Consider the following 25820-nt stretch of genomic DNA (forward strand, 5'->3'; position numbering starts at 1 on the left):
AAGTCAGAAGCTGTAGATTTTTTTCTACTATGACTTGAGTGAAGAAGGGAAAAAAAGGTTAATATTTACTGAAACTTACAATATGCCAGATTTAGTCTATGTGTTTTAATATAGATTATTTCACTTAAACCTCTCAACATCTATTAACTTTTATATTGTTATAGTTCTCATTTTACAAATGAAGAAATTAAGAAACAATCACACAATTAGTAAATGGAGCCCAGTTTTTTATTCAGGCTCTCTGGCTTCAGATTCAGAATTCTTAACCATAAAGCTTTGCAGACAATATATTCTGAGCAGAAAAAGAAAAAATAGTGCATTAAATAATTTCTTGACACTGTAAACATTTATGTAGACTCCAACATATTTGTTTGAATTATTCATATAAAATTAAATAAGTAAACCATAGGAAAATCATTACTGTATTTCTCTACCAGATAAGATTATGAATACATTCAGGAGATATTATTCTTATTCATTGTTACAACTTTCAGATGACATAAAATGACAGAAATGCTGGGATCAGATATGAAATTCTTTATTTTACATCTAGCTATTTGCCCGTGTTTTCATCTTTATACTTTAAGGTATCATGGATCTTCTGTGCTATTAGTTTCAAGTTTCTATATTATACGGTACTGAATGGAAGACATATCAATTACTTGATAATTAAAGTATGTTTTCTCTCTGAAGGCAACTGATCGAGAGGGAGATCCAATAACATATGCCATTGAGAAAGGAGATCCACAGCGAGTTTTTAATCTTTCAGAAACGTAAGTTAAAAATAATTTCTAAATTTATTTTTCTTTTTAAATGTTAAACAGTGTACTGGTAGCAAGAGGACAGACTTCTAATCAGAGACTTTCAGCTGTTTATAGTTTTATTTTACTTTTCTATGAGTGTTAATGAGAGCTGTGGGGGATAATTCTGAATCCAGAAATCATACCCAGGACACTGTTTATTTATTTAAAAAAAATTTACTAGGTAAAATCCACTGAGGTGGAAACAGTTCATTTGCAGGTATAACCTGGGATTAATTAGATCCCTTTAAAATTGTCAGCTATGCATAATAACAAGGATATTTCTACAAAGAGTAACTTGGCACTAAATTGTTCAAAGGGAATTTTGTAAGAAAAAGTGTAATTCAGATACATTTAAGGTGCCACCAAAGTCCATCCTTCAATATTTGAGTAATATAGGTATACTCTAAAAAAGCTAAGATAAAAATATTTCATGCCCATTCTAAGCCCCTTTGAGGTCTATGTCCATGTCATTCTGCTCACCTCTCTGAACATATCAGAGATAATGTCAATCTTAACTATTGAGGAAACTGACAGCAGGCATTAAAGAAGGCATTGACATTAGCTTTGTTTCTCTTCTTCAACAGCAAAGTAGCCGCTCTGTTTTTACGTGTGGCTGGCTGTCAAAGAGATGTTCTTGCTATCTCTCTGATGTTTTCTGTGTGGTCCTGAGTGGTTTTACTCCCTAAAAGGATGGAAATCTAAATGTAGCCCATGAGTATAAAGTGAAAAATTTGACAAATTAGCCAGGCTCTGCTTCAGTCTCAGGAACATGTGGTACACAATGCCAAATCAAGAGAACCCTGTGTGGTCACTTGATCTTGTAAGAAAAAAACATGTGCAACTTTGCATTGACGAGGGTGGTACAGCCATGAGTTTGTGTGCCTGGATACAATATTTCCCAGATTTTTAGATTTCACAGATGAATAAACTTCCATTTAAAAAATGGAGAGATTTACTATTTTGAATTTTCCCCCGTAGGTACATACTAATCATAAGTAATTATAATTTACAATCATTCTTAAAGAAAGAAAACTTTGTAAAAGGGACACTTTACAGTAATCAGGACTGTGTGGTACTGGTATAAGAATAGATGTCTGGATTACTAGGATAAACTTAAGAATCCAAAAATAACCCCTAATATTTATGGTCCATTGATTTCCAAAAAAAAAAAAAAAAATGGCCAAGACAATCTAATTAGGAAAGAATAATCTTTTCAATAAATGAAGCTGAGACAGCATGCAAAGGAATGAAGTTGGGTCTTTACCTCACACCGTCTGTAAAAATTAACTCAAAGTGAACCACAGACCTAAATATAAGAGATTAAACTATATAATGAAGAAGAAAATACAGATGTAAATCATGATTTGGGTTAGGCAATGATTTCTTAGATATGATACAAAAAGCAAAAGTGATTAAGAAAAAGACTAATAAGTTGCACCTCATCAAAATTTGAAAAAATGTGATTCAAATGGCACCATCAAGAAAGTGAAAGACAACCCCACAGACTGAAAGAAAATATTTTAAATATATGAAGGATATGTAAAGAACTAGTATATCTCAAAAATAAGCAGATAAATAATCTAAGTAAAAATGAACAAGAATTTAAATAGACATTTCTTCGAAGATATATGAATGGCCAATAAGCATGTGGAAATATGCTCATAATCACTAGTCATTAGGGAAATCAAATTACAATCATGAAATAACCACTTCACATCCTCTTATAATAGCTATAATGAAAAACAAAGGAAATAACATACATGGGTGAAGATGTGGAAATATCAGAATTCTCATATATTTCTGGTGGGAATGTAAAATGTACACTCTGGAAAACTATTTCTCATTTCCTCTAAATGTTAAACATAGAGTTACCATATAACTCAGCAATTCCACTCGTGTCTATTCAAGAGAAATGAAAATGTTATGTTCACGTAAAAAGTTGCACAGAAATGTTTATAACAGAATTATTTACAATGGCAAAATGTGGAAAACAACCCAAATGTCTGTCTACAGATGAAATGAATTAACAAAATGTGTATCCATACAGTGGAATATTATTCAGCAATAAAGGAGAATAAGTACTGAAACATGCATGAACCTTGAAAACATACTAAATGAAAGAAATCATTCACAAAAGACCACATTTGGTTTGATCCCATTTGTATTAAATGTCCAGAATAGGCCAATCTATAGAGACAGAAAGTAGACTACTGGTTGCCTGAGGCTGGAGGCTGACAGAGAATAGGGAATGACTGCTAATGGGTACAGTGGTGAAAATATTCTAAAATTGTGGTGATGGTTGAACTACTCTGAAAATATGCTAAAATTTATTGAATTGTACACTTTAAATGGGTGAATTCAATGATATGTGAATTATATGTTAATAAAACTGATAAAAATAAGAAAACAGTGAAGTTTTCACCTGCCCTGGTCTTACTTTCTCTGTTAAAGATTTCCATTCCTGTGTTTATCTGTTTTTCTCTTGATGCTGAAGGATTTTAAAACTGCTGGTTGTGAAATCTAATGAGCTACCAGTTTTATCAAAGACATTCTCACTCGTGCTGCTACCCTAGCAAGTGTTTGTCTACTACTCTCTAATTTATGCTTTTGAAATCGACCAGACACACCTAGTTGGTTACAGAGGTTCTTTAAAGTGTGAAAGATGTCAATGCAGCATCCTCTTTGTCTGAATTGACCTAAACAGACAGAAATATCCTTAAATGCAAACTTCTTCCTAGAGTAGACAGCTAGAGTAGGGCAGGACTTCCTAGAGTAGACAGCTTCCTAGAGTAGACAGCTAGAGTAGGGCAGGACTCTGTGATGATTGTATGGTCTCTGTTGATGATCATACAGGGTCCAGTACACTGCGCTCATTGCCTTTTATCTTATGGTAATTTTATTTCAGCCACTTCATTGCTGTTGTTCCCATTGATAATTATAGGCTAGGCTAGACCCTTAGCAATATATTTCAACACATTTGAAATGGGGGAAATATTGATATTTTAATCCCTTCCCTCTTTGAAACTTCTGAGATACTTGTGCAAATTTGCATCACCACTTCTATGTAAGTTTTAAGGATTTGAATAATTCAGATGCTCTCTCAAAAAATAATAGAAAAGAAATCATGTTCTGTCTTATCAGATGCTTCAGTTCATATAAATAGTGATTTTGGTTACATTTTTCTTCTTAAAACAACAAAAAAAGTACTTGCTTATTGTTTACATTAAATATTATTTTATGCTATAATGCCAATTTTAACAATAATCATTACAATACCATTCATTACCTTACCTTTTTTTCCATTGAAATACAAATATACCAAAACATTTTTATAATTCTTTAAAAAATATTAGTTGTAATGAATATTCATTTCAGTGCTAGTGTGGATTTACCAAGTGTTGAATTGTTATATGCATTTTTTTTCAGTGTCATAGCTTTATTTTTTTTTAACATCTTTATTGGAGTATAATTTCTTTACAATGTTGTGTTAGTTTCTGCTGTATAACAAAGTGAATCAGCTATATGTGTATATATATCCCCATATCAACTCCCTCTTGGGTCTCCTTCCCACCCTCCCTATTCCACCCCTTTAGGTGGTCACAAAGCACCTAGCTGATCTCCCTGTGCTATGCAGCTGCTTCCCACTAGCTATCTATTTTACATTTGGTAGTGTATATATGTCAATGCTACTCTCTCACTTCGTCCCAGCTTACCCTTCCCCCTCCCCACATCCGCAAGTCTATTCTTTATGTCTGTGTCTTTATTCCTGTCCTGCCCCTAGGTTCATCAGACACTTTATTTTTTTTGATTCCATATATATGTGTTAGCATACGGTATTTGTTTTTCTCTTTCTGTCACACTGTATGACATTTTAATGAATTGGATTAGTCATATGGCCAGGAAAGAAACTTATTCTTTAAAGAAAAATGCTTGTTCCTTAAAGATCACAATCATTCATTATGTAAATCAGTTAATGTTATGTATTAAACGGCCAGATCTTTATGGTTCTGTAGTGTAATGCATTATTTTAATAACTTTTTATGTCTGTGCTAATAGTTGCATATGATTTGGCAAATATTTATTCAGCAAACATTCATTTATAAGTAAATATTTAAGCAAGATGTAAGGAAACTTCCTCTGCAAGTATTATGGCAAAATATTTGTTATTTATTGCAGGAAATTGAGGAATTCTTATTGATGTCATCATTGTAGCATAAGGCATGTGATGTAACACTTAAAGGCTAAGTGCTAAACAAAAGAACCTCAGAGTTATTTCTGCCCCTTGTTAGAACTTTATTTGAAAATTTTATATCTTCACTGGCATTTTTATTTCTCTCTATGTGACTAAATTAATTTTGACACTAAATTTAAAGCTTATGTTTTTCATATCAGTTTGAGCTACACTGAAGATTAACATGTAAGAAAGATGATATGCATATTTTTCTGTAAGCTCTACTCTCAAAATATATGCTCAGATCACCCTTCTCACACAGCTGGTTCATGCCTCCATCAACTTACCTAAATGTCTACCAATATCTAACTCTTTCTATTGGTCTGTTTGTTAATCACTAATTACTGTTCAACATGGAATGCCATATCAAACTAGAAGCAATCATACATTTTGAGGTATATTTTACTCTCTCTAAATATCATTTTAAGGCCTGAAAAATGATGCCCAAATCAGCATGATAAATCTGCCAAAGACTCAGACACTTGTAAGTATAAATGATGTTAATCACAATCAGTAGAAGGTATTGAAAAAGATTAATGGAAGAATACAAAGCATGAAACCTGTGAGATAATCTCTTTCAGTGCATAATTATGCTGCTGCAATATTTCCTAATAAATGATGCAATTTGGGAAAATGAACACTTAAATAGAAGGTTGGTTTGTTTGGAAGTAGATACCCTCCACTACTTTTTATCTACATTGTTTAAACAACTTTTGAACACCATTTTTATGGTTTGGCAAACCAACTCATTGCATAAAAGAGCTTGATTTTGTCAATCACAATACATTTCAGGAATATAGCCTCAGTGTTTGGTGAGGGAATTCTGTGCAATATAATTAATATAATTGAGGTTAAATTCACATAGCATAAAATTAACCATTTTAAAGTCAACAATTCAGTGGCATTTAGTAGACTCACAATGTTGTATGACTATCAATTCTATCTAGTTCAGGAACATCGTCATCATTCCAAAAGGAAACACAACTCGGTTAAGCAGTTACTCTCTACTTGCCCTTCCCCTCCACCACTGACAACCACCAAGTTGTGTTCTGCCTCTATGGATTTATTTATTTTGGATATTTCCTATAAATAGAATGACACAGTATGTGACCTTTTGTGTCTGGCTTTTTTCACTTAGCCTAATGTTTCAGAGTTCTTCCATGTTGAAGCATATCTCAGTACTTCTTTCCTTTTTATAACTGCATAATGTTCTGTTACATGTGTACACAGCAGTTTGTTTATACATTCATACATTGATGGAAATTTGGGCTGTTTTTCTGTTTTGGTCATTGTGGATACTGCTAATATCCACACACATACAGACACACATAGATACATGTATTTAAGCACACACAAATATACATGTATTTAAGCACCTGTTTTCAATTCTTTTGAATGTATACCCAGAATTGGAATTGCCGGGTCACATTGTAATCATTTACTTTTTGAGGAACTGCCAAACTGTTTTCCATAGTGATTGAACCGTTTTACATTCCCACCAGCAATGTACAAGTGTTTCAATACCTCCGTGTTTTCATCAACACATTATTTTCCCATCTGTTTTGTTAATTATTCTAGTGAGTATGAAGTACTATTTCATTGTAGCTTTGATTTGTATTCCCCTGATGACTAATGATGTTGAGCATGTTTTCATGTGCTAATTTGCCATTTGTATATCTTCTTTGGAGAAGTATCTATTCTTTGCCAATTTTTTATTGGGTTGTTTGTCCTTTTTGCTGTTGAGTTGTATGGAGTCCTTTATATATTTGGAGAACCAGACCCTTATTTAGATATATGATTTGCAAATATTTTCTCCCATTTTGTAGGTTTTTTTTTACCTTCTTGATACTGTACTTTGATGCACAAAAAAATTTTAATTTGAGGAAGATCAATATATCTATTTTTTTAAATACATTTGCTATTCTGTTTATTTATTTACTTTTTTTAAATTTATTTTATTTATTTTTGGCTGTGTTGGGTCTTTGTTGCTGTGCACGGGCTTTCTCTAGTTGCGGCGAGCGGGGGGCTACTCTTTGTTGCAGTGTGCAGGCTTCTCATTGCGGTGGCTTCTCTTGTTGTGGAGCATGGGCTCTAGGCGCACGGGCTATAGTAGTTGTGGCACGCGGGCTTCAGTAGTTGTGGCTCACAGGCTCTGGAGCGCAGGCTCAGTAGTTGTAGCACATGGGCTTAGTTTCTCCGCGGCATGTGGGATCTTCCTGGACCAGGGCTGGAACACGTGTCCCCTGCATTGTTAGGCAGATTCCTAACCACTGCACCACCAGGGAAGCCCTATTTTTCTTTGTGCTGTTCATGCTGTTGTTATCATATTTAAGAATACATTATCAAACCCCAAATCATAAAGATTTATCCCTATGCTTTTGTCTAAGAGTTTTATGGTTTCAGTACTTACATATAGATTTTTGATCCATTTTGAGTTAAATTTTGTATATGGTATGAGATAATCCAATTACGTTCTTTTGCATGTAGATCTCCAATTGCCCCAGCACTGTTCTTCGTTGAAGAGATTATTCTTTCCCTATTGAATGATCTTGGCATTCTTGCTGAAAATCAACTGGCCACAGACGTATGGATTCATTTCTGGACTCTCAATTCTATTCACCAGTATACATGGGCACTTTTGAATGCCCTAATTTTCCAAGAAACTCTGTACCCAGTTTTTCCTGCCAGGCTTTTGGTGTTCCACTGAATGCCTCAAACATAAACTATTGCTTCAGATGGCTGCAGGTTGCTCCCTGACTTACACTGTTTTCCAGGAATACCCACTGCTTTTCCACCTTGAGTGAATTCTGAGTTAGGCAAAACAAGACAAAAACCATGTATTATTCCTTCAGGCAGCCTCCAGACCAGTTGGAATAGATAAACACAATTCTTTGTGAATAAGGATAGTTTCGCTGCCTCCAGAAACAAGGACCAGAGTAGCACACTGGGAATGTTGACCACCATCTTTAAGACTACTCTAAGCCAGAAAGGGCTGGGACAAGGACAAGTAAAAATGGAACAAATCTTTTTTTTTTGGAGGCCAGAGCTATATTCACTTCAAATCAAGGTCTAGAAATGTCATTTCTATGAATGACCAGACAGTACCATCTGTAATGGACATACTAAGTGCACACTGCAAGCTAGAACTTGAGGGTCCTGGAGGACAGTGTTGACCGACACACACCCAGCCGTCTGAGATCTCCATCCTTTTGCCAAACTCGCCCACACCCAGGTGTAGGGGCCACGGGAGGTCATTTGGCCCAGCCCAGGCCGTGTCACCATACAGGCTCCCAGGGCTTACAAGTTGCTTCACCAAGCTGCCATGAGCCAGGTTCAGAGGCTGTTGTATGGGTGCCATGGGACTACCTGGGGCTACTTCTGTCCCCACCAGCACTGGCCAGTTGGCTGGACTGCACTTTTACCTAACAGGCTGCAAGAAGAGCAGTTCCCAAGCCCTCAGTACTGCATACTTTTTGAGTGGAAAACCTCTCCTCTTTTCAATCCAAGCTCAGTGCTGTCACTAGGGCATCTTGTTACTCCTCACTTCTGAAGGTAGAAAATCTAATTTCTCAAAGTCTTAGGCATGGCATCTAGCTTGCATTTCTTGGCACTTAATCCATACAGAACACCAATTCCTTTATTTTGAACATTAGCAGCGGGCAGACTGAGGACCCAGAAGAGGATGTGCTCACAGGAAGTCGGACAGACAGTCCACTTGTGTTCTTTCCTCTTTTCTGCCCAGACTCCAGTCAGACCTATTTTCTCTGTGGCTCCTAAGAAGTCTTATTCAGGGGTCTGGCTAACCAGCCGAGATGTGACGTCAGCGATCACAGCAATGTGCTGTGTCCAGGTGGAACTCAGGTCTCGGGGGAAGGTGGCTTTTTAGAAACGCAAGTCACTCCCCTCAACTCCTTGGTAAAGGTACCAACAGCATCAGCAGAAGCGCTTAATGTAGTCCCTGAGATGCAAGAAGCTGCAGCATTCCCATCTGTACCACATGCTGTCTCCCCGTGTCCCTCTAACGAAGCTGGTGAGACACTCAGTGCCGTCTGCAGTGTCTGGTACAGACCAGTGGCAGTTACTAAGGTGACACCTGGCTTTTACGTGGCCTTCCTTTCCTCCCTCCTCCCTGTGCTACAGCAGGAATTCACAATTCCCATTTTGGAAATTTAGTATGAGAGCCTGCCAACCTCTTCTGAGGACTGGGGGTACAAGTTGAGTAAGAGAATATAAAAGGCCAAGGTCGGAAGGTAAAGCTCTACAACACGTGTAACAACTACCAAAAGCTGTGCTACATTCCCAACTAGTTGTAACTATGCAACTAGTGAAGTCAAGACGGGGAGGGCCTGTGTCTAGCCTCTGGAGGCAGGGTGCAGGGGGCCTGGGCACTGGCCCTGCTCGCCACAGGCCGGCTAGTTAACAAGGGGCCCTGGGCACTCCAGGCTCACAGTCGCATCCAGGGTGGACTGAGCCGTTAACAGCAGAGACTGCCCACTGTCTCGCCCCTCCTTTTCCTTCCACCGCACATGGGGCTAGACCCACTCACTATTCTGAGAATCCAAAGCAAACTTCCGACAGGACTTGTGGACTTGAAATAAAAATGTCAGGCAGGAAAAAGGCATTCCGTGGATCTTCAAAATATTGAAAACCTGTCAACTCCTTAGTCCTCTGGGGCAATTTTCTCAGCCTATGGGAGAAGCATCAATTTCCCACCTGTAAACCACACGCAAGGTGAGCCATCTGGAATGGACACGCCATAGACATTTCCCAGTGCCTATACTTTACTTCAAACAGGTCACAGCACTGAGCTTCTGGCCCTTTCTGCCAATGCACAAGCTACAAACGCTTGCTCAGCAGCTGAGGGGCACGCTTTAGTAGCATGTTTGAAAAGTGAATAAAAATCCATATAAAACAAATATTCAAATAGTTTCCATAGGAACACAGATAAGTGTGACCCCATCGCCTAGTCTTCCACGTTGCTGCATCTGTGCCAACCCTATTCACATAGACATCTCAAAACTAGCAGTAATTAAGTGGTCCCCCCCAAACCCTTAAATCAAGCTAAACTCGCAGTTAACAGCTACAAGAATGGTATCTACACATTAATACGAGCTGAAGCGCAGGCTGCTGGGTGCCGTTTCATTCCACTCTCCCAAGCACAGGACACAGGCAGGGTGCCGATGTCCTGCTCCTCTACGCCGGGGGGGAAGTCATGGTTCTGGATTTGCTGCATCAGTTGCCATGTTGGCCCTGACATCACATAGTAGATGGTTGGTCTCTGGAATCCATTGAAAGTAGAAGCAGCAGCGACAGTGTAAGCACCCATGTTTTCAAAGAGCATCCAATCGCCCACATGCATCTCGGGCAAGTTACAGCGCTCAACAATGCGATCCAGGCCATCACAGGTCGGTCCCCAGATGCTGGACGAATAATACTTCTCATCTGGTTTGGGTCTCTTCTGCAGAAGAGGCTTCACGTGCGCGTGATCGTAGAGGATGCAGTTGAAAGATCCATACACTCCATCGTTCACGTAATACATAAACGTCTGTTCACTTGACTCATCTTCATCATCAGAGCCTGTCTGTTCCTTTAATACGCGTTTTTTGGCAATGATATTAACTGCTAGTGTGAAAGCTGATGCAACATAGTATCTGCCTGGCTCAGCTATGATCCTAACTCCAGAGTCCGATGGAAAATACTTGTCCAACGCCGGGTTGATTACACTGGTAATCTCTTCAAATTTAAGCTTTACATCCTCAGATCCGGGAAAGCCACCACCGATATCAAGCAGATACATGTTGAAACCAACCTCAGCTCCCATGTCAAAGACACAGCGGGCATCAGAGATGGCCTGCACGAAGGTCTCCGGATCAGTACAACCACTTCCCACATGGAAGCTGACACCAATGACATCAATATCCAGCTCTTTCGCCCGTTCCAAAAGAAGCCTGCTGGTTTTGAGTGTGGCACCAAATTTGACACTGAGGCGACAGACTGCTTTGGAATCATCAGTGGCAATCCGCAAAACCAACTTGGCCTTTGGATGTGCCCTGGCAACTTTCATCAACTCAACTTCACTATCAAAAGTCATCATCTGGCCTCCATTATTGGCAGCGTATTTAATCTGAGACACTTGTTTACAAGGATTTGCATAGATAATCCTCTCTGGAGGCACCCCGAGACTCTGCACCAACTGGATTTCAGTCTTGCTGGCACAGTCAAATCCTGTCCCTATGGCAGCTAGGGTCTTCACTATGGTTCTGCTATCATTGCATTTGACTGCATAAAAGGGGGTGACCCGAGGAAGAGCTTTAAACCATCTCAGATGTTTCTTCAGGATGTCTCCCAGGTCCGCAACATAGAAGGCATCCTTATCGTCAGAAGAAGAAACTTCATTAATTTTTTGGTCCAGAATGTCCTTGGCAGTAAAGCCTTCATCCAGGAAATGGCAGTCAAACTCTTCATTACTAAAGTTGTTCATGGTTCCTTGATATCTTTCTGAAACAACAAAAAGGGAAACTAAGAGATGAAATTTAAAGAAATTATGCCAGCTTTTCACAAAGGCAATTCTCTAGGAATTCCAAGTCCCACTGAAAGATGTGCGTGCCCTTGCTGCAGCAGTGAAAATGTCCTGACAAACGCACAATCTGCTGTCCACCTTAGAGCGCACGGGCGCCGCGGGCAGACCCCATGGAGACCAGACGCCGCCGCCGAGCGCGCAGGGCCGCCGGCCGCCCCGCCGCTGTCCCCGCCGCCCCCGTCAGCCGCCCGCCCGGCCGCCCGCCACCTCACTCCCTCCTGCGGAGAACCGCCGGCCCGAGGTGGTGCCGGAGCGCTGGCAGAGGGACAGCGGCGGCGGCGGAGGCTGAGGAAGACTGAGGGGACTGACCGGAACAAATCTTTACTACAATTTTTAAGTTGCCTTTTTCTTAATTCTACCTTCATTTGGGTGCTGTCAACCTTTGACTGTTTTCCATTGTCCTATCAAAGTTGTTTCTGATTCTTCCTGCTTCATTTTTCGATGCTTCTGTGGAGAGACCACCTCTTCAAGCTGTCTACGTCACCATTTTCACTGACATCACTCCTGTGCAATATATTTTCAATTATGTAAAATTTAAGTAGCACTATTATTGATGTTTTATCAGGAGTCATTCTTATGTATTTTTAGTATATGGACTGATAAGATTTACTGCATTTCTAAATGCAGCCTAATGTATACTGCTCTATAGCTTCCATTCAACTGGTAGCAAGAGTCCTCCTTTCCAGTTATTTCTGGAATTTTGTGGAAGGATGCTTGTGTGTACTCATAAGCTAATCTTTCAGCTATGAATACCAAAAGACAGCACCTATTTTTTCTCTCTTTTTCTATTTCCCAAATATCCTGTCTGTCTACGACATTGGCACACATCATCTTACAAGGCACACGTCATCTTAAGCAAAGAACTATTTCCATAATAATTACCAGACTATGAAAAATAAGCTATTTAGGTATAATATGGCTCTAAATTCTAATACAATATAAATTTCTAGTGATTTTCTAATTTAATATACAAGGCATAATATAGAGTCGAAGCTTAAACTGAGGAGAAAAATGGAAAACAATAACTGAATTTTCTTCTTTCTTTCATTTTACTATGGATAGATTTTCAGATTTCTTAAGTTACTTGTGAATAAGTCTCAGAAGCAATCAATGATTTACTTTTCTCTTTGAATGTCATTTTAGAATGGGGTTATCTGAACCATCTGCAGTATGGGAAGTTGATCCAAATTTGATTGTTACAAACTACTCTGGGAATTGGTTTTCAGCTATTTGGACAAAACATTTTAAAATGTACAAGGAGCAAAGTCAGTTTTTCATAGTCATACCATATGTTTAGAACTTTTTTTTTAGTCCGTATCAATAACAACAATAAAATAAAACAGAGTAACTGTGACTCTGATTTTGATTCCTTGGCATTGACTCTCTGTACTCAACTACCATATGTGGTGCGGATTGCTTAAATTCCACTATAACAACAAAAGCACTTGCATTAAAATGAAAGCCTTTTATCTATCAGAAACAAATTATGCTTTTATACTTGATAAATATTTTAATGTTTTGTTAAATTAATGTAACCTCTCCTTCACAGTAGATACTTGTTAGACCTTAATTAAAATGCCATGTACAACATCAGATTGTAATATCTAAGACATAAATGTAGAACTTGTTTTAGAGAACATAATAAGCGACCAAAGTGTTATAAAAACAAGTTACATGGGAGAATAAAAGCTTAAATATCTGAAAGTATGTATTCTAAACAGTGAAAAGGTTAAGAATTAGTATTAAAAGTATTCTAAGTATGAGAATTTTCCCAAAGGCTGTTCATCTCCCATTATACATAATACTTAAGAAATATCTAAATTTCAAGAGGATAACAAGATGGTAAAATTGTTAGTGTATCCACAAAAGAGTTTGTTTTTATAAATTGTAAAATGAGAGAACGAATGTTCATAAAATTATATTATCTTGAAAATAATGTAAAATATGCAGCCTGAGTGCTCTTTTGAAAGCAATTATAATGTATTTAAATATGGTTATAATAGAGAATACAAAGAAATATTAAAAAACCCATAATATCTATGAAAGTTTTAATATTCCACTCTATATTTTCTAATTTTCTACAGTAAGACTCAGTTATTTTGAAATTTGGAAAGAAGAAAAATTTTAGTCTCTATAGTTTAATCAAAGATGAAATTTAGTTTTCATTTCCGTAGTGGTCACATATGTGACAATGAATGGGAGTGGTGATATAGATTAAAGAAATCACTTTTTTACTCAAAGCATTATGAAACTGCTAAAGATTAATGGACTCTTTTACCTTTGAAATCATCACAAACAAGATAGATATCTTTCTTCCTGTAATGAATTGAACATAGTTTGTTTTGTTTTTTTTTCCTTGGAAGCTACAGAATCAACTCACTTATCTCATTCAGTTTGGCAATTTTTCATTATTGCTAAGAGGCTCAACAGCCTTAAAAGCCTTTTTCAATTTTCAGCATGAATCCTAGAATCGTTCATCTTAAATACTCAAGCTATGTTTGCTGAAAGGAAAAAAAAAAGAAAAACTATCAAAAGTAGTTCACAATAGTAGAAAGACTCCCTGTGACATAATATCTTTTTCTGTCTCATTTGTTTGTTTGTTTTCTCTGTCACTAGTACTGGGATTCTAACCTTAGGGAAAGCACTGGACAGGGAAAGCACTGATCGCTACATTCTGATCGTCACTGCTAATGATGGCAGGCCAGATGGGGTGAGTACTCTCTTTGGGAAAGGGTTTTAAAAATAGTCCTAAAGAAACTGAGAGAACCTTGTAGTTTACACTCTAAAACAATTTATTACAGTCATGAATTCATGAATTAATCTCTTTTTCATTTGGAGCAACTACTTAAAATTACTCAAAGTGCTTTTTTCTCCAATGGGCTCTTTTGCGGTACCCGGGCCTCTCACTGTTGTGGCCTCTCCCATTGCGGAGCACAGGCTCCGGATGCGCAGGCTCAGTGGCCATGGCTCACGGGCATAGCCGCTCCGCGGCATGTGGGATCTTCCCGGACCGGGGCACGAACCCCTGTCCCCTGCATCGGCAGGCGGGCTCTCAACCACTGTGCCACCAGGGAAGCCCTCCAATGGGCTCTTTTAATCAATGAACCTATATTCTGAATTTGTTATGGAGCTGCAACTTTGACTTGACAGAATAGATACGTGGAATTTGCTCTCTTACCTAATTTATGGGGAAAATGAAATCTAACTTAGTCTAAGAAGTATTTCATTGTGTCCAGCACCAGCACAGCACTGGCAGTTCTGGCAGTTTTACTATGTTGGAATCTATTTCCTTTAAAGTCACTTTTTTGAGGGTGGGGGACAGTGGAGGGAAGGGAATTTGTGCATAAATACCTTGAATCTCTTAGGAAACCAAGTTGACTGATTCTACAGGTTATTTGTAAGCGGCGCTCAGAATCTTGACTAATCCTTGATGATTGAAATGGTTTAAAAGGGCCCATAATTCTAGAGAAGATAAATTTTATTTCCTCTGTACCTAAAAATTAGTATTAAAAATAAATTGTTTAGTTATGTAGGTGTGTTTTAAAATCATTTGATTGTATTCTTCAATCTAGCCATCCACAACTACCACTATTCTGATTTTTAAGCACTGTAACAATGCATTCATTAGCAGTGCTTCATTAGACTGTTTTTTTCACCATTTCTATGCCACAAAGTAGCTTTTGTCTTTAGTCTAGCGCATATGGGCCAACTAAGCACTTTTCTCTAGAAATAATTTCAAATTCAGTATAAGTGTCTAGAAGACTCACCCAATTCAAATAGCAATATATCTCCAGTTTACTTGAAATGACTTCTTTGATCAAAAAATAGACTGGATGGGGGTATATAATGCTCTCCTCACGCTTTTTGAGGAGGATTGCTGTAGAAAATTTACCATACAAAATTGATACTAGACAGTTTTATCATCTTAATTAAAAATTAGAAAAATAGATAAGGATAATTACTTAAATTTGGTAAACAATCTGCCCATAATAAGCTATTTGCCACTTTTCAAACATTAGGTAAACAGCTATATGTGGAAAATAAAATATACAAAGCAGTTTTAGTAAATAGTGAGGCCAAGAGAAGGCACTTAGAGATTAGGCGAGTCAATAAAAATAAAATCTAAGATTACTTTTTACATATGCAATCCCCTTAATTAATATAGTGTGCCTGTATAAGATATATGTAAAGAAGTCAGTGAGAATCTCAAGAAGAAAATAATTGAGAACTTGACTTATGATGAAAGTTTAATGTGTAATTTGGCTAGGAAATAACTGAGGGGGAAAATTCTAAGGAAAAGAGGGAATTACTAAGCATGGAGTAAGGGGTATAATTAGAGTGAAGTAAAATTAATAAGGAGGTTTTAGGTCAACCATTTGAGATAGGTCACATGATGAATCAGAAATTAATGGAAGTATTATTAGCTAGCACCTTTTACCTCTGGCCTTAAAAGTAAGATTTCTTAGACAACAGTAAAGATGGGAAAGAAATAGCATATTAAGCTATCTGGCATAGTTTCAGTCTACTAATTATGGCTTTGGCCACATAAAAAACTGAAAATAAGTTCTGGGCTAACATTAGTGGCTTAGTTCTTTCTAGAGCTTTTTTTTTTTTCTTTTCTTTCAGTTATTTACTTGTTAATTTCAATTCTCCTTGGCCAGGTCACTTAGCATTTCTAGTTCCCTCAATTTTTCTTTCTTTAAGAATGAATAAGGTCTCATTCAGCTTTAAAATTATGATCCTTTTAAGCAAATTTGTTTCATTTTCAAAAGTTTGTACTGAGAATGTCACTAGGGAAAGAAACATTTAGATTTCAAACAAAAGCTTCTTCAGTTAGTTTCATCATTTATATAATTTTAGGGATCGACTTATACATGTGCACATACAGTGGGGTGTTGGAGAAGAAAGTAATTACAAAATAATAATAGTCTCATATTTTGATAGCACTTTTCTTATCTAAATATTTAAACTTATGTCCTTTGTAGAATTATAGTAAAATTAACTGTTTAGCCTTAATAATCACAGGTTTTAAGAAAGGTATTTAATAAGAACACACGTGCATGGACTTTTCTTAAATAAAAGGATTACCAGCAATTTATGTGAAACAAATTGCAAAGATATAATTTGAATATTGCAGAATAGAGTCAATAGTTCTAATGTGTAGCCCAGAAATCTGCATTTTTAATGATAATCCAAGTGATTCTGATGCAAGTGATATTCAGACCACTTTACAAGAAATATATAAGCTGGAAGTTATTCTCTGTGTGTTTATTACTTTACATTTCTGCCAGAGAAATGGATATTCTTTATTTCATATACTATCTCTAAGATATGGATAAATACATCTATATGGTCTATAAATTTCAGCCCCTATTAGCACAGGAATGGTGGATTTGTTATTTACTTCTTAGTTCACCTAGTGATCCAGTTCTCATCTATACCACCCAGTTACAGACCACAGCCTTTGAGGACCCAGTATAGGCTGAAATCATCCCACTCCATAGTGTCAAGAATGGGAATTTTAAAGAATAGGATGGACACCAGTAAGGGAAATACAGATAGGCTGGCACTTTATGCAAGCATTTAGAAGGAAGGTCAGCAAACTCTAGCATGGCTACTCTTAGATTTTGGCTCCCAGCTGTCCATTTTAATGTCTCCTTCACCCTCAGGCAAATTGGGAACTACTGCTACTATAAAGGCACATCTTTTTACTAGCTTTAAATCTTTTTACTAGCTTTAACTCTAACACAACTTTTAAAGAAATAACATTTGTTAAACTGATTTTTGTTATTAAAGCAATGTAGCTCTCTTAGAGAAAATTTGGAAAATATATAAAAGTTAAAAGGAGAAAATAACATGACTTGTACTTCATCTAATCAGATGACATTTAAATTTATACATATCCATATATATCTACACACAAGCGTATGTTGATGTGCATGCATTCTTTAAACTAAATGATTTCATGGAGAGATGCACACAGAAGAGTGCACAAACCATAACTGTGCAACTTAATGAATTTTCACATAGTGAAAATACTTGTATGATCACTATTCAGAACAAGAAACAGAAATTAATTAGCACTCCAGAAGCCCAGCCTTACAATCATGCCAGTTTCTACTCTACCTTCTTCACAAAAGTCATCCCTATCCTGACTTCTATCACAATGGAGTATTTCTGCCAATCTTTGAAATTTATATATTTGGAATCATGTAGTGTGTACTGTGTTGTGTCTGACTTCGTACACTCAGCCTTACATTCATGAAATTCATTGAGGTGAATGTAGTCTGTACATTCTTAGTATCACATGTTATTCCATTATGTGCAAAAAACACAATCTATTATATAAACATCTACTATTGGTGGGCATTTAGGTTGTTTCCCGGCTTTGACTATAAACAACACTGTTCTGCTTGTCTTTGACATTTCTTTAAATAAAATTTTATTGGGAGTTTTAAATACAGAAATATATACAAATCATACTGAATAGCTGTATAAATTTTCACAAAATAAGCCCATCAATGTAGCTAGTACACAAATAAAGAAATAAGCCATTATCAATACCCAAGAATTCTCTGCTATGCCTGGTAATATTTTTAATGACCACTAGACATTATATATGAAAAATTATAAAGGCTTGGAATAAAATTATATTGCTCAAAAGAAGATTTAATATATGTCTGTTAAAATAAGGACAGATCACCGTAATCCAACCAAAATTTGACTATTGAGTTTTTTTTTTTTTTCTTTTTTCTTTTGTGGTACGCGGGCCTCTCACTGTTGTGGCCTCTCCCGTTGCGGAGCACAGGCTCTGGACACGCAGGCTTAGCGGCCATGGCTCACGGGCCTAGCCACTCTGCGGCATATGGGATCTTCCCAGACCAGGGGACGAACCCATGTCCCCTGCATTGGCAGTCGGACTCTCAACCACTGCGCCACCAGGGAAGCCCTTGACTATTGAGTTTTAATCTGAGTAAGGCCTGGTCTAGACCTTATGCAGCATTACTCATAGAGTATAGAACTTCAGTGATCCCAAGAAAGCATGTGCTATATTCAGTCTTTGATTAGACAGAGCAGTTTCCAGCTTGTGTCACGTATGAAGATGTTCCTTGATTTTGCAACAGAAAGGATGGGGTGTTTACCAGGACTTCTCCTCCTTAGTAGCTAGGAAGTCCAGTTTTTGACCCCTCGGGCCCATGAACGCTGCAAAATTTCTTCAGGTTCACTTCCTCTAAGTCACTTCTTTATGCTCAGCTTTTTAGCCTCTCACCCCATGTCACTTACAGATTAGGACAAATCCTGTTTGTCTTTTTTAAAAAGAAAGTTAAGTAATTCTCTCATGACGGTACCATCCTGCTTTTCCTCCTACTTTTTATTTGCATGTTATTAAATATTTAATATCATAGCATAATGGATTTTTCATTTTCCAGCCAAGAATACTTTTGTTCTCTAATTTTCTCTCAACCTTCTGTGATCTGCCCCTCACTGTGACAGAGCTGGGTGGAGGGCATGTGCTGTACTCAGGCTTTGATTAGACAGAGCATTTTCCAGCTTGAGTCATGTATGAAGATGTTCCTTGATTATGCAAAAGTCATTGACCTACATTATGTTCTCGAGTTGCAGCAGGCTAGGGATTTTACCTTTTAACCAGGTAGCACATACTACTGGTAGGATTACCCACTTACCATTTCCTTAAGCTGTATAACCAAAAGGTTGTGTGTGTGTGTGTGTGTGTGTGTGTGTGTGTGTGTGTGTGTGTGTGTGTGTGTGTTTTATGATTAGTGGTGTATGGTCCTCAAACTCTTGGTTTAGATGTGAACCTAGAAAATTACTAATATATTATTTTCTGGTAGTATTTGCTTACCTGAAAATACCCATTTGACATACCACGCTATTTTATAGTGTGCTAGTTATATTTTTAAACAGTACAACATATAAGTGGTAAAAACTGCAGAAATGTTACATTTCAGAGAAAAAGGGGTACAAGTGTCTATAAACAAAAACCTACCACCCACAAAATGTGAACAAGATAAAGGTAAAACACTTTCTAAAAGTAAGCCTCCAGGAAATATTTGACATTTTCAAGAAGATGTTTGCCCTTTAATATCATTTGTTTTTTCCATCTGTTTTTTGAGGTGTTTGAAAATTGCGAGATTCCTCTTTTTTTTTCTTGTCTTTTTTGGAAAGCTAAGGAATAGGAATAGTTATGAGATGACTTTCAGATAGACAAATGCCAGTATGACTAATTAACTGACATCGAAATAAAAATAACTCCTCTCACATCTAATCCCCCCATTTTTTTTTTTCTTTAAGACCTCAACTGCCACGGTAAATGTGGTGGTGACAGATGTCAATGACAATGATCCAGTGTTTGATCCCTATCTGCTCAGAAATCTATCAGTGGTGGAAGAAGAAGCCAATGCGTTTGTGGGTCGAATATGGGTAAGTGGAGTATTTATGTGTATCTTAAATGTATTTTTTTAAAGTGAGTAATTTTCTTACCTTTTAATTTGAAAAGAGATTTAGCTAATGCCATGTGTTAAATGATAGAGCATCAGAATTATCTGAAAGCAATAAGCAAAATCACTTGGGTATAAGACAAGATGGTAATAAAGTGCATTCATTGTTGATCACTGTGCTGGATAACCTTCAAGATTTTTTTTTTATAAATCATATTGTGTCCATATGGATTTAAGTTAAGTTCGTTGATTTATATTTTATGACCATTGTATAATTTAAACACTGATTCATTTGAGAGCATTATTTTCTTATTTAATATATATTTTTACTTTCTGGAATTACAATAAAATATTTTTAGAGAAGTATGTAATTATCTATACCATTAAGCAAAAATTTGGAAACACATACCTCAAAACACAAATGCTTAGGTGTAATGTCATTTGCTTGTGTAAACATATCTTTAGCATCTCCTGTGTACCTTATATTTCAGTTGCATCCCTGTCCAACATACTCAACATTCATTTCTAGGCATGCTCTCTTAATTCCTAACTGGAAATATTAGCCAGTTTCTGTTACTCTTTTCATGAATAATCCCATTTTTCTTAAATCAGAGACAATACTTTTTTCAATTAGGCCATGCCTGGTCTTGAACATAGTGGTCTAGAAACCATAAGATGAGGGAAATTTTTGAGGAATGTACATATATCTTGAAGTGTTGACCTCAGATGATGCATCTATGTGGTCTCCAGGCAAGGAAAGAATCCTCCAGCAAGAGTGAGTCAACCTGGTACCTCAAGTCCAGGTTTCAGGGTCCTACATCTTTCCTGTTAAGGCCTGGAATTTTAAATAAGAGGTTTGCCGGTACTTTGCAGTAAATCTTCTCTACAATTCAACTACTATTACAATCAAACAAAGGGTCTGTTTTTCAGTTCAATCCTCTCTCTGGCTTTAAAAGAGGAGGGTTTCTTTAAATGCTGTCAGCGAGACCCCTCTGACTTGAGTTTGAACTCATCAGTTTTTTTCCTGAGAGTACTGACAATACTTGCAACAACTGTTAACTCTATAGTCATTGTCATTATCATTGTCACTATCTTTCTCAAATCCTGGAGAAATTGATAAAATATACATCCCCTTATACCTTTTTAGCATCCCAATTCACCACAAGAGAGAGTCTTGTAATTATTCTGTTACAACATGCCAAGTGGTCTTGATGCCATGTGGCCAGCAAGACATTCAACTCCAGAACCCCACACAGTACCTCTGGTATCAAAAGTTTTACTGTAGATTCTACAAGAAAAAACCTGGCGACAAAAGAGTCAGGTATAAATAGTTTTTCTGGGAAGTTAAAGTAATACTAATAGGGAAGTGAGGAAGTGATGCAGAGAAGAGAAGGCAGACAATAAAGGGATTGCAGTTAACCAGCTGTCCTTAAGAGAAATGGAGCTTAATCTGAAGGGCAAATTCTGGGAAGTGACACAAAATACATTCCCCAGAATTAATGATCCTGAAAAGTGATGGAACTGGTAAATTCACACACTAACACCTGAGAGTTCTTGGTCAGCGATGCTGTGGCTGAGGGCACATTTTCAGCACTTCCTACCTCCAAGCAAGCATCCAGCTCTCTGCAATTCTGATATAAGGGCTTTCAGTGAGACTGCAGTTACTAGCAGTTGGAAGTTGGCCAGAAACTATACATGCTCTGAGGGACATGCATGGGGCACTGACAGTTTCTGTTACACCAAGCAAAGAAGGTGATTAAATCTGTAAGAGGGGCATGTTCTGAAAACAGAGAAAGGGGGCAATGTTGAAGCTGATTCATGAAGTATGAATACTGGTGAGAAGGAAGTTGAAAGGGGTTAGAAACTGTCTAAGGAAAGTTGATTGCATGGATAAAAGCATAGACAAATGACAGCATGTGACATGTCATAATTACATTAAATAAGATGTGCCACATCATAAATGTTTCTCTTTGTAGAAGGTGCTGGGGGGACCTTTAGAGGGTCTGAGGTGCTTGTATCATTAGATTTTTATTTTATAAAGATTGCTGCTAAGTAGATTGTAATGGAAGATTATAAATCCAGAAAGCTGAATTAGAAGGCAATTATAGCCCAGCTGAAATCCATGGCTGTACATTCCAAACCAGTCTAACAGCTCTCCCCTTTCGCCGTGGGTGTGCTTTTGTTATTAATTTTGAGGTGTACCTTTGAACACTGGGATCTCTGAAACTACTAGGTCTGTAGAACTATACTTGTGAAGGTAACTTGCTTGCAGCTTTAACAATTAGAAACTCTTCCCAAATAAAACTTGTTTTCGGAAAAAAAAAAAAACTTGAACTAATGTAATAGTTTAATCATAATGATAGTTAAATTATATTACAGTTGTCACTCTAGGATGCCACTTTGATGACAACTGAAAATTATTTTAATTATATCTATCAAGTATTCAGATAAAATAAAGAGGTATTGGAAATTTAGGAAGATTATCTTTCCCATTTCTTTTAATTTACTTAGCATTGGAGACATAAAACCCATAGGGAATATGCAGGTCATAACACATACATAGACATTAGCATGCTGATTGAGTTTTAGTTTTATTTTTCCTTTCTCTTAACCTATCTTTGCCACTTTTCCTAGTGATTCTTTGTCTTTGAAAGAATTACAGCATTAACTTTTATTTATTGTCTGCTGGTTCTTAAATTTGATGAGAAACATTCTCTATAATTTCTCAGCATTAAAAATTGAAATATAGACGTTAGCACTCACAGTTTGATAAAGGAATAATTGTCCTGGTCTTTAGGCAATAACATGTTTTCATAAAAACCAAAATGAGTTTGAAAGTACAAAGGAGAAGGAAAACATCCGAAGCAGTCGCATCCCACTGATTCAGCACAGTTCCAGTTCATAGAATGGAAGTTCGATGCATCACAATGGTCTCCTATTGCTACCTAATGATAACTATATAATACATTAATTTCACTAAATGACTCATGCTCTACTTATAAAATTTAATTTTAACTGTCACCAAAAGCTATTAAGACACACTTAAAACCAAAATATGTATGGTTAGTTGTTGTATTCAATTTGAGTTACCAACTTCGCGTTTTTGTTCTAATGACGTTTTAGTACGAGTAAACCAATATTTGAATTCAAATGCTGAAGGAACCGTGTATTTCCTTTTTATTTATTAAGGTAGTGTTGTAATATCAAACTTTACTTACTAGGTAATACTTCTGAAGCAATATTTCTGGATTATACAGAGCCAAAAGTTTTATTAGCATATTAAAAATGAACTTAAAAAAATTTGAAGTATAGTTGATTTACAATGTTGCGTTAGTTTCAGGTATACAGTAAAGTGATATGGTTATGCATATATATATTCTCAGATTATTTTTGTAATACGGGCAGAGTGGGCACACAGCCATTAGTATTATATATGACCATTAACACGTGACCCTTCGCGTGGTTAGAGGTCCCGCTCAGTCAGCCTCGTTGTGGTCTTCTGGGCAGAATGCGGTGAGAGGCAGATGGAGGCCTTCTCCCCAGGGCCCTCCAGGCCCTGCAGCCTTAGGCCACTGGGTGAGCTGGGGGCCCAGGGACAGGCTGAGGGCTGTGTCCTGCAGAGCTCCAGAGCCCTCGCCAGGGCCGCCCACTGGCCAGGCCCAGGCCTTGAAGCAGCTGCGAACCTCTCCCCCACCCCGGCTTTCGTGACATAATGGTGGCAGCGGTCTCCATGGGCCATAGTCTGTGGAGGCCTCAGCAACTGGACTACATGGACACTGCCACTAAGGTAGCAGCTTCAACTAGCTTCAGTCTCTCCATTCAAATTCAAAAATTGGTACAGCTTAGTTCAGTTGTCTACCCCTAGGAGGTGGCCAGAGGTCAGGGTTCAATAACATTTTCCCTTATAGTTTATTACAAAATATTGGGTATAGTTCCCTGTGCTATACAGTAGGACCTTGTTGGTTATCTATTTTAGATAAAATAGTGTGTTTATGTTAATCCCGAACCCCTAATTTATCTGCCCCCCTTTTCCCTTTGGTAACTATAGCTTGTTTTCTATGTCTATGGATCTGTTTCTGTTTTGTAAGATATCATATATTTGTCGTTCTCTGCCTTACTTCACTTAGTGTGATCATCTCTAGGTCCATCCATATTGCTGCAAATGGCATTATTTCATTCTTTTTTATGGTAGAGTAATAGTCTGGCTAAACTTGTTTTTTGTAGAAGTTACTATACACAGATATAGTATACCACACTTAAATTTGAGAATCTTTTCCATATTCTCAAAACACAAGCAGTAGCAGTATAGTTGGGGGAAAGATGTATATAGAATAAAATCTAGCAAACACAGTAAGAATAGATTGTGTCTCTATGTCAAATGTCAAATGTGTCATACTGATTATTTACTAAAAGGAATGAAAAACACCACAAAGGACTAAGGTGGCTCTGTCAGGATTCATGGGGAAAATGTATCATCTTCAGTAACTTAACAAATTAGTAAAATTCTAGGTTAAAAAAAAAAAAAAGAAATAGATATACCAGGTGGATGTGATGCAAGACATAATTGAGCCGAAAAGGCAATTTGAGAAAAAGTCAATTGTCTGTCAATTATGGAAGATTTGCTTAGAGAAGTTCTAGAAAATTGGTTAATACATGTTGAGTTCAGATGGGGAAGGCCAGGAAGGCCTAATGAAATAGCCACTAATAAAAAGGCTTTACTTGTCAGTGTAATGTTTTGTTCAGTACCCTTCACAGTATTTCACAGGAGATAAAAAAATCATGTGATTTTTTCAATATGGTGTGTGTCATTTTCATTTGTTTTCTCAACTAATGTCTCATAGATTCAATCTTGAGTCTGGGTTGGAGAGTGAGGGGAAGATAAAGGAAGATCTTTTAATAAACACAGTCTTAGATACAGGGTCACAAGAGAACTTCTTTGTACTTTTCTAACAGAGTCTAGCTTATCAAGGAGAATGAGAGGGTGTTTTTACTTAGGCACACTTGCTGCTGTAGGTGCTTCAGCGCATCACTCTGTGTGCATGTTTCAGGTCAGTGGATACTGAAGGGAGAGCAGCAGAGAGAAACCTTGGAGCTCATATCAAAGGTGTCTAGCCTTCACGATAGCATCTCTTTGAGGAGTTTCTTAGGGGCCAGAATACTTTTTCAGTTCTTCATCTCAGTTTTCAGAGTAGCCCTGGGCATGCATGCGTGCACAGATTCATCAGAGAAGGCATATTTGGAAACAACACTGCCTGTTAAGGTTAAAAAAGGTTCTCAGCATTATATACAATACAGAATGAACCTCTTCCCAGCAAACTTCCAATTAATACCTTGTAGAATTTCTTATGCTGAACTGACTTCTTTTAGCTCTAAGTAACAAAAATAGAGCTCTGAGTCAACAAAATGTTCTTCTAGTTCTAAAACAAGACAGACTGAATTTATTTAACCTGAAACAGAAATGTATTCCCATTGTGAGATCTGCATGCTAAATCTCAGCTGAGATGAAGTGGTAGTGATTCAGTTTTAAACCCTTAAAGCAGTTTTAAAATCATTAGTAAACTGCAGTGTTTAGAAGGGTAGTGATGGTGCCATTTTAAAAAGAAATTGATATCTCCTTCAACTATACAATTTAATATTAAACAAAATAAATCTGAGCCTCAGTGGTCTGTCTCTGATTAACGTAGTTGTCGTCTCCCTGTGTGGGGTTCTAAAAATGAAATGAAGGTGGGGAGCTTTACGGTGTTTTA

The 25820-nt window shown here is 37.2% G+C and overlaps 2 protein-coding genes across 2 annotated transcripts in view; one reads left to right on the top strand and one right to left on the bottom strand.

The window, feature by feature from the left end:
- PCDH15 (protocadherin related 15) overlaps positions 1 to 25820 on the top strand; it is an 817584-nt gene that overhangs the window by 575791 nt on the left and 215973 nt on the right. The window contains exons 18-20 of the mRNA XM_060127128.1: positions 694 to 773; positions 14231 to 14324; positions 19928 to 20056. Coding sequence (XP_059983111.1) covers positions 694 to 773; positions 14231 to 14324; positions 19928 to 20056 — 303 coding nt within the window. The remainder of the gene's footprint in view (positions 1 to 693; positions 774 to 14230; positions 14325 to 19927; positions 20057 to 25820) is intronic.
- LOC132507200 (ornithine decarboxylase-like) lies at positions 9794 to 11849 on the bottom strand. Its single transcript, XM_060126311.1, has one exon. It carries the CDS (start codon positions 11513 to 11515, stop codon positions 10130 to 10132), a length of 1386 nt encoding a protein of 461 aa, XP_059982294.1. The 5' UTR covers positions 11516 to 11849; the 3' UTR covers positions 9794 to 10129.

The sequence above is a fragment of the Lagenorhynchus albirostris genome, chromosome 16 (assembly GCF_949774975.1).
Source record: "Lagenorhynchus albirostris chromosome 16, mLagAlb1.1, whole genome shotgun sequence".
Taxonomy (NCBI): Eukaryota; Metazoa; Chordata; class Mammalia; order Artiodactyla; family Delphinidae; genus Lagenorhynchus; species Lagenorhynchus albirostris.